Below are 9,786 nucleotides of genomic sequence, written 5' to 3'. Positions count from 1 at the left end.
GCTACCTATGTGTATTCCCTGAACCCTGAATCTTTTCATCAAGCTATATTCAAATGTTGATTTTATTTCCCTGGGAGACTCCTTTGCCAAATCCCAATGGCAGTGTTCTTGTAATCCTGACAGTGATGTTCTAACTGTAAACAATCAGATTGACCTCTACCACATGAGTTAAAAAGTTTTGTTACTATAAATGAGCACACCAGAGTCTCACTACTCACCTAAGGATGATTAGATAAAACAGGCTGAAAATACAAAGCTCAAGACTGTAGATTTCATGGTGGTCCTGGGAGGAGTAGGAATCACATCAAGCCCACCCATGAACACTGTTCCATTTATTCATCTTTCTCATTCACTCATTCATGCCTACTGAGAATCTGATACTGGTAGCATGTGCAATGCTAAGAATAAAGAAATGAAACAGGTAATAGTCTATGTGATTTCATTAAATATATCAATATGTATTCACCATGGTGTATGCATTTCCAACTTTTTGGTGGAAGTTTGTGTAAAATGAACATATTTGCAGAAATCCAAGTTACCCCCAAATGTCAGGAGAACAGCTCTTGAAGTAAACTTCTGGGCACAATAGAAATAGGAATCAAGTTCTACCACTAGTTTTTCTTTTCTCCCCCTTTTTTCTTTTATTTTCCTTCTTTCTCTCTCTCCCTCCCTATCTTCCTTACTTCCTTCTTAGTAAAGGTTTTTTTGTTGTCACAACTCATTATACAAATCCTATATACTTAGATAGTAGTCTCTTTTAATCGAAAGAATTTTGATGGTGGTAACTGTTGCAAAACAGTTTCTGAGAAATGGTGTGGGATAGTGGGTGGCCAGATCAAGGTCAGGAATAGAAGACCCCCAATTCTTGTTCCATCTAAGTCTGCTGTAACTATCTGAAGCGCCTTGGGCAGGTAACTTAATGTCTCTGGTTTGACTAGATAATAATCCCTGGAGTCCCATTCAAATTCTTAACTTCATCATTCCATGAACTTTTACTCAAATGGCATTTGAGAAATATTTGAGACTGATTTGATGACATCTTAACTATAGGCTCAGAGAATCAAACAAGTTACACCTGAGGCTCTCAAGTTGTTTGCAGTTGTAGCAGGATGTACTAGTTTTATATACCAAGTTATATTTAATATGAGTATTGGTGGAGGTCATAATTGATTGAAAAAAATGCAGTTGATTTTGGGTCTGTCATAAGTGATAGTTGCTATTTGTTTTCAGAGAGCCAAGCCTCCCAAAGGCCAAGGGGCTGAGCAACATCTGGAAATAATCCGACACAGCCATCAGAAACATCATGCTATTTTGGCTTCCATTAAGTCAAATGAGCGGGATCGCTTGAAAGCTGAGTGGGACCAGCACAGTGACCGCAAGTTTGTGGACAGTCTTGTGAAAGCAAGAATCAAGGATGCCATGCAAGGGTTTATCATCAACACTGAAGAGAGACGAAATAAGTAAGGCTTACAAACCTGCTGACCCAGGCTGTGAAACATTCCTAAACCCACAGTTTGAGACTGGCCAATGAAAAATCAAATGAATTTTTATAGTGAGGATCATGGCCAAGCTATTTATATTCCTACCAAATCGGTAGCTATGGTTTGTTTATATTTTCACTTGTGGTAGCCTATGATAGAAAGCAAAAGACTATATCATTTCCTATTTTGTTATTTTAATTAAAATCTAATCATTTTGCTTTTTTTGTTGAAAATACACATTACGTATCTCATCTGTATGTGATCAAATAAAACATGGCCCAGATCAGTCTCTTTATTGCTTTAAATGGCAACTGATCTTACTTTATGGAATACTAAAGTGATCTTTTCCTTCTTGCAAAATTCATGATTAACAGGTACTTCTGAAATTGAATTTAACAAAATAAAAGTCAATTAGTGAAATGGTACATGTGGCATGACAGTTTTAATTTCTTTTTGTTGTTGTCCTTTTGTTTTGTGAACTTAGGTTACGTGAACTTTTAGCATCAGAAGAAAATGAGTATTTGACTGAAATGCAAATGAAAGGAGAAACAATTGAGGAGAAAAAGGATAGAATGAGAGATAAAACCAGATTATTAAGAGAGAAGAAAGAAAAAGAGAGACAGGATTTTGTGGCTGAAAAGTTAGACCAGCAATTCAGGTAATGATGTCAGAAAAACACACCACACAGAATCTGAAGTTGATATGTTTAATATGACTTAGGAAAGCTAATTTGCAGTAAATTGTCACCTTAAGAGAGTATACACAATAGTTGTACCTCTAAGTCTTGGTAATTATATATTTATCATTGAATAATGCAGGCACTGAGGGGTTTTGTTTGTTTTGTGGTGAGAATGCATAAAATTTGCTCTCAACAAATTTACCTATAGTGACTATATAATACTTTAGATCCCTGGAACTTATTCATTCATCTTATAACTGAAAGTTTATATCCTTTGGCCAATATCTTCCAAATTCTCCCACCTCGTAGCCCCTGGGAACCAGCATATTACTGTTTCTGTATGTTCTTTTTTTTTTAGATTCCACATTTAAGTAAGATTATACAGTATGTGTCTTTCTCTGGCTTATTTCACTTATTATAATGTCCTCCAGGTTCATCCATGTTGTCTCAAATGGCAGGATTTTCTTCTTTTTATGCTGAATAATATTCCATTGTATATATACACACCTTCTTTATCCATTCATACATCAATGGACACTTAGTTTGTTTCCATATGGTAGTTCTAATTTTAATTTTTTGAGGAATCTCCGCACTGTTTTTCACAATGGCTATACCAGTTTATGTTCCCACCAACAATGTACAGAGGTGTCCTTTTGTCTACATTCTTGCCAACACTTGTCATCTTTTTTTTTTATAATAACCATCCTAACAGGTGTGATATGATATCTCATTGTGGTTTTGATTTCCATTTTTGTGGTGATTAGTGATGTTGTGTACCTTTTCATGTACTTTTTGTCCATTTGTATGTCTTGGAAAAATGTCTATTCAGGACCTTTGCTCATTTTTTAGTTTGTGTGTGTGTGTATGTTTTGCTATTGCATTATATGAGTTTCTTATATATTTTAGATATCAATCCTTTAACAGATGTATGGTTTGAAAATATTCCCTCCCATTCTGTAGGTCACCTCTTTATGTTGTTGTTTCCTTTGCTGTGCAGAAGCTTTTTAATTGGATGTAGTCCCACCTGTTTGTTTTTGCTTTTGTTGCCTTTACTTTTAGTGTCATATCAAAAAAAAATTGTCTTTTGCAAATATTCTCTCCCATTCCGTAGGTTGTTGTTTTGTTTTGCTTATGGTTTCCTTTGCTGTGCAAAAGCTTATGAGTGTAATTAGGTCCCATTTGTTTACTTTTGCTCTTATTCCTAATTGCCTGGGTAGACTTCCCTAGGAGAACATTGCTAAGATTTTTGTCAGAGAATGTTTTGTCTGTATTTTCTTCTAGGAGATTTATCATATCTTGTCTTATATTTAAGTCTTTAAGCCATTTGAGTTTATTTTTGTGTATGGGGTGAGGGAGTGTTCTAAGTTCATTGATGTACTTGCTGTTATCCAGTTTTCCCAACACCACTTGCTGAAGAGACTGTCTTTTCTCCATTGTCTATTGCCTCCTTTGTTGAAGATTAATTGATCATAGGTCTGTGGATTTATTTCTGGGCTCTCTATTTTGGTCCATTGATCCATATGTCTGTTTTTATGCCAATACCATGCTGTTTTGATTACCATAGCTCTGTAGTAGTGTCTGAGGTCTGGGAGGGTTATTCCTCCAGCTTCATTCAAATTTTAGCTTCTTGATGCAGAATTTGATTTAGAAACCAGGAAGACTTGATGTTTATAAAACGTTGCCTTCCATCAGAGGTTCTCAAACTTGACTATATGTCAGAACCACCTGAGGAGATCTGAAAAAATGTGCATAGGTCCTATCCCCTGATATTCTGATTTAACAAATCAGGTCTGGGAGAGGGAGAGGGAGGAAGGGGAGAGTGGGATTTTGAACATATCACTAAATAATTCTAATTCTACAGTCAGTGTTGAATATCACAACTCTTAAATTTAATATGGGCTCAATGAAAAACATTTGAAGAAATTTAAATTACTAAGGCTGGAAGAAAGGATGAGGTCTAAATACTTATTGAAATAGCATTTCTTCTTGAATGATAACATAAGCCTGAGTGTGAAAAGGCAACAGTAGGGCTGTTTTCTCAACTGTGGCAGAAACCCCTTCAGTGGACATGTGCCCTGCCAGGAATCCAGAGGCAGTGGGGAAACTTCACCATGATATGCTGACTCTGTCCTTGGATCTTTTCTTGGATATACACGCAGGGTCTCTCCCTACTAAAGCCTTAGTTTATTTATAATGTTGCAGAGACCCGTCCCTCTTCTATTCCTCTCAAGTAATAATAGTAGCTACCATTTACTGAGTTTCTATTATCTATCAGGTATTTATCTCTGATCCTTACCAGAATCTGAAAAGACAGTTCTTTTACAGATATGGGAACAGGCTCAAATAGATGGAGTTTTTGATCCAAAGTCACACAGAAAGTGTCAAAACCAGGATTCAGACCTGCTCTGCTTGACTCCAGTGCCTGTATTCTGTCTGTGGCACTATGGTGCCTGCCTCCCTACTGCTCCCTCGTGGGTTTCCCCGGCTCAGATGGCCTACATCCAGGTCTTTAACTTTCTTACTTCAGTGTCTGACTCTGCAGGCTTGTGCCTAAATAGAGCAATGCCTTATGAAAGGCTGAGTGTCTTTTTTAAACTGTCCTTTCAGGGAACACTGCGAGGAGCTCCGTGTTAAGTTGTTTTGTATCAATCAGAAGACGGTGTGCGAGGAGCGGAAAGCACAGATAGCATTTAATGAGGAGCTGAAAAGGCAAAAGTTGGTGGAAGAGCAGATGTTCTCAAAGCTCTGGGAGGAAGACCGGCTGGCCAAAGAGAAGCGAGAAGCCGAAGAGGCCAGAAGACAGAAAGAGCTGGTGGAGAGCACACGCCTGGGGCTGAGTGCCCAGATCACCAGCATTCAGGCACGAAGGCAGGCAGCACAGCGGCTGAAGGAGGAGGAGGCGCGCCTTGTGGTGGGTCTTTAGAAATGCTTGTGATAGTACGGTCAGCTCAGTGGGTGTAACGCACAGTCCACAGGCCTGTTTCTGTAGAGTTTGCTTGATGGCTAAAGCTGGTTCACAGGGCAACAGACCAAGGTCAGAAGCCTTGGATTTCAAGGTCCAGCTGACAGTGCCAACTCATTGTATAGGGCAAGTTACTTCACTGCCGTGACTCAGTTTCTTCATCTGCAAAATAGGATGTTGTGAGGATGAAATGGGATAATCGTTGGCATTGTCATCGAGGGCTAGTGGCAGTTTGGCAGCATCCCCCCACTCTTTGATATGGTTAATTGACAATTTCCAAATCCTGTGTCAAGTGCTATACAACAGCTACAGTGACGCCTCCAGCTACTTTGTTCCTACAAGGTAACTGTCCCTAGTACATAGGAATTAGAGGTGTCACTGGAAATGTGTGAAAGCAATCGAAAAAGTAGCAATTTTTTATGTATATAAAACTTTGAACAACTGATACTTTAATATCACCAAATTTAGGGAAAAGGTAACATTCTCCGGGGAAATGCCAGGTATTGAAATTTGAAACCATAAGAAACATCAAAGGTAAGGTATATGCAGAGCCCCAGAAGTCTTCTCTGGGTTTAAGACTGTTTTATTTTGAAGAGTTTAGTTAGAAGTTCTCTAAGAAAATCAAAATGGTCGCCCCCAAACTGCCTTATATATACCCCCTCCTCTGGTGTTAGATACCCAGTGAGCCATTTTTATTTGCCACACTTCTGACACCAGATGTGTGGAGTTTTTCTCTCACACCAAACAGTTCTCTGATACTCTGCAGACACTGATTAGGTATCCTACAGTTTGATTCAGTTCTGATACTGTCAGGCTCCACAGGTTGAAGGGCTCCATCCCAGAAGACAGCCCTCACTTCAGAAGTCAATTACAAGTAGTGGGTCCCTAGGTTGCCCACACTTCTGTCCCACTTGGCTACAAAGTCCAAGGTTCTCATGACACCCCCTCAGTTTCAATAATTCACTAAAATAACTCATAGAACTTAGGAAAGTGCTTTATTAATATTGCCAACTTATTGTAAGGGACACAACTCAGGGATGGTCAAATGGAAGGGATGCAGAGAGGAAGGTATGGGGTGTGGCACACAGAGCTCCCACGCCCTCTCTGGGCACCCCATGCTCCCACCACCTTCATGTGTTTGCCCGCCCAGAAGCTCTCTGGACCTTGTTATTTGGGGGTTTTATGGAGATTTTATCACATGGGCACGATTGATCAAATCATTGATGTTGGTGTTTGAACTCAATCTCTGGCCCCTCTTCCCTCCCTGGAGGTCAAGGGGTGGAGCTAAAAGTTCCAACCATCTGATCACATGGTTTGGTCTTTCTAGTTACCAGCTCCCATCTTGAAGCTATCTAAGGGCTCCAGTCACTGGTCATCTTATTAGGCTACAAAAAATAATCTTATCACTTTGGTGATTTCAAGGGTTTTAGGAGCTATGTGCCACGGCCCAGAGACAAAGACAAAGTATTTATTTTTTATTATAACACACCTAGCTATGTCTATTTCTACTTTCCTTTAAATTTTTTGGGGGGGGGAATAACTCTAGACTAACAAGAAGTTGCCAAAAATATTAGAGAGTTTCTGTGTACCATTACATAACCAAACATTTTATATAGAAGAGAGACTTAGAAAAACCAGGAATTAATATTGGTACAACACTTTCAACTAAAGTTACTTCCTTATTTAACTAACCTAAAAAACTTCTTTGGATTTCGTCAGTTTTTACATGCATTCTTTGGAGGAAGGGGTATAGGTTTATGAAATTTCACCACATGTATAGATTTATGTAACTAACCACTACCAAAATCAGGATACAGAGCTGTTCTGTCATTCAAAGAAGCCCAGCTACTCCTTTATAGTTATAACCTCTGTCAACTGAAAATTCAATTAACAATCAGGTTAAGAAGAAAAAGAGAATTTAATTCAAGCCAAACTAAGGATTATTTATATATGGGCTACAGACTCTCAGAAGCTCTGAGAATTGTTCTACCTGTGAGTAATCAAAGGCACAGTCATACACATTTTCAAGCCAAAGGATCATGCGTCAAAATGACACGCTGACAGTGGCAGGAATATAGCTCAATGGTAGAGTATGTGCTTAACATGCATGAGGTCCTGGGTTCAACCCCCAGTGCATCTGTTAAAAAATACATAAACAAATAAATAAACCTAATTACACCCCCTCAAAAAACTCCTTGTGAGCCTCAAAGTAAAAAAGCTAAATAATGAAAATATTATGAACAATCATATAAGAATAAATTTTAAAAAATGACACACTGACATTTTACATAAAGTTCCCCAAAGATACATAGTCTAGCAAGCAGTAAGTCACCATGATCCCTTACAGAGTCTGGAAAGAATACTGGTCTTCTAAGAAGTTACATTGCTGGCATCAGAAGAAAGGAAAAAAAATTGGTCTTTGCAGTCTAGTAGGCATTCCCATCTTTGGGGAGGCCTGGTTAATGTAAAATGAAGATGCATATTGTACACTAAAGGGGGAAGGAGGAGGTCCAAGTGGACAGAGAGAGAGGATTTTATGTTTAAGCTTTTTTGACTCTTATTGCTGCTTAATAATATATCTGAATCTAGATATGCAGATGTGCATAGAAGACTAAGTTCTGGAAGGCCAGTGGCCAGTACACCAAAATGTTGAGAATGGTAGTGGGTGTATGGGTACTAGGATTAAAGGTGATTTTATCTTTATACTTTTCTGCATTTTGAACTCCAAAGCTATTTATTACTTTATAACCACACACACAGCAATTTCTCAAAACCATATTGCTGATTCAGCAATGAAAGGCAAGTTTTATTTCTCAGTCCCTTTAAATCCAGGAGTGTGTGTTTCCAAGAAACCCTTTATCCTGACCTCTTGAATGAAATGCACCCACTTCTTTGTTTTGTCCAACTGTACTGATGCATTATCTTCATTATTGTTCTGCCTCAGGAAAATGACAAAGCACAGGTGAAACTTGAGAATGAACAGGATAAGCTGAAGAAACAGAAGACAAAACAGGAAATTAGGGCTGCTTTGCAAAAAGCCATCCAAGAGAAGATGGAGCATATTCAGGAGGAATACAGAGAAGAGCAGGATTTGAACATGAAGCTCACCCAAATCTCCCTCCAAAACTTACAGGAAGAGGCTGATAAAAAGAAGCAAAAAAGAGTAAGATGTTTATTCAGTGCCTACTGTGTGCTAGACAAGGTTCCTTGCTGAGCTGTCAGTCTTATGGGAGCCAGCCACATGCAGAATAAACCACAGCAGTGCTACCGTAAGTGTGGCCCATGAACCAGCAGCGTCAGCACCATCTGGGGATGTTAGAAATAGACATTCATAGGCTCCAGAATCAGAATCTCTAAATCCAGATCTTCGCAGGGGAAGAAACCTGTGTTTTAACATGCTCCTCTAGATGATTCTGGTGCTCAGTAAATTTTGAGAACTCCCATTCTATAACGCGATGTTAGTACCATGAAAGCAGACGAGATCGCAGGAAGTGGAGTGACTAAGTGTGTCTGCAAGCTGAGTGAGACATCACTGAGAAAGTGGTGTTCAAGTTGGACTTTGAACAATAGAGAGTAGAGAAAAATCATTCCATTATTTATTTAGCTGTTCCTCTGAAATTTGTATTGAACTTTTTAGGGTATAGTGCTTTTCCTACAGGTACTATGATTTGTTTTGTTTTGTTTTGATTGACTTTATTTTTTAGAGCAGTTAGGTTCATAGCAAAATTGAGCAGAAGTACAGAAATTTCCCATTTACCCCCTGCCCTAGCTTTCCCCATTCTCAACATCCCCCATCAAAGTGGTACATCTGTTGCAATCGACGAATATGCATTGAAACATCATTATCACCCAGAGTCCATAGTTTACATCAGGGTTCACTCTTCAGTGTTGTAGATCTATATAGGTCTTGACAAACATACAATGTTGTGTATCTACCATGAGATGATCATACAGAGTAATTTCCCTGGCCTAAAAATCCGCTGTGCTCCCCCTGTTCATCTCTCCTTCCACCCCACACCCCTGGAAACCACTGATACTTTTACTGTCTCCATATTGCCTTTTCCAGAATGTTATATCATTGGAATTACATAGTATGTAGCCTTTTCAGATTGGCTTCTTTCGCTAACTAATACACATTTAAGTTCTCTCCTTATTTTTCATGCCTTGATAGCTCATTTCCTTTTAGCACTGAATATATTCTGTTGTGTGGATTTACCACAGTGTATCTATCCATTCACCTTCTGAAGGACATCCTTAGTTGCTTCCAAGTTTTGATGATTATGAATAAAGTTGCTATATACAATCTTGTACAGGTTTTTATGTGGACATAGTTTTCAAGTTTTGGTAAATATCATGGAGTGTGATTGCTGTATCACATGGTAAGAGGATGTGTAGTTTTGTAAGAACTGCCAGACTGTCTTCCAGAGTGTCTATACCATTTTGCATTCCCACCAGCAGTGAATGAGCGTTCCTGTTGCTCAGCCTCCTTGTCGGTATTTGGTGTTGTCAGTGTTCTGGATTTCAGCCATTCTAATGGGTGTGTAGTGGTATCTCATTGTTGTTTTAATTTTGACTTCCCTGTTGTCATGTGATATGGAGCATTAAGGGTTCTGAACCCAATTCCAGTGTGTGGAGTGGGAGTTACCCACCACATCACCAAGCAA

General features: G+C 38.9%; 1 protein-coding gene across 2 annotated transcripts in view; it reads left to right on the top strand.

Moving 5' to 3' along the window:
• CFAP53 (cilia and flagella associated protein 53) overlaps positions 1-9,786 on the top strand; it is a 46,718-nt gene that overhangs the window by 2,701 nt on the left and 34,231 nt on the right. For both annotated transcript variants that reach the window (XM_032470417.1, XM_006177899.2), the window contains exons 2-5: positions 1,231-1,460; positions 1,966-2,139; positions 4,768-5,071; positions 8,067-8,285. In XM_032470417.1, coding sequence (XP_032326308.1) covers positions 1,231-1,460; positions 1,966-2,139; positions 4,768-5,071; positions 8,067-8,285 — 927 coding nt within the window. The remainder of the gene's footprint in view (positions 1-1,230; positions 1,461-1,965; positions 2,140-4,767; positions 5,072-8,066; positions 8,286-9,786) is intronic.

The sequence above is a fragment of the Camelus ferus genome, chromosome 30, assembly GCF_009834535.1.
Source record: "Camelus ferus isolate YT-003-E chromosome 30, BCGSAC_Cfer_1.0, whole genome shotgun sequence".
Lineage (NCBI taxonomy): Eukaryota > Metazoa > Chordata > Mammalia > Artiodactyla > Camelidae > Camelus > Camelus ferus.
This window is presented reverse-complemented; position numbering and strand designations above follow the sequence as displayed.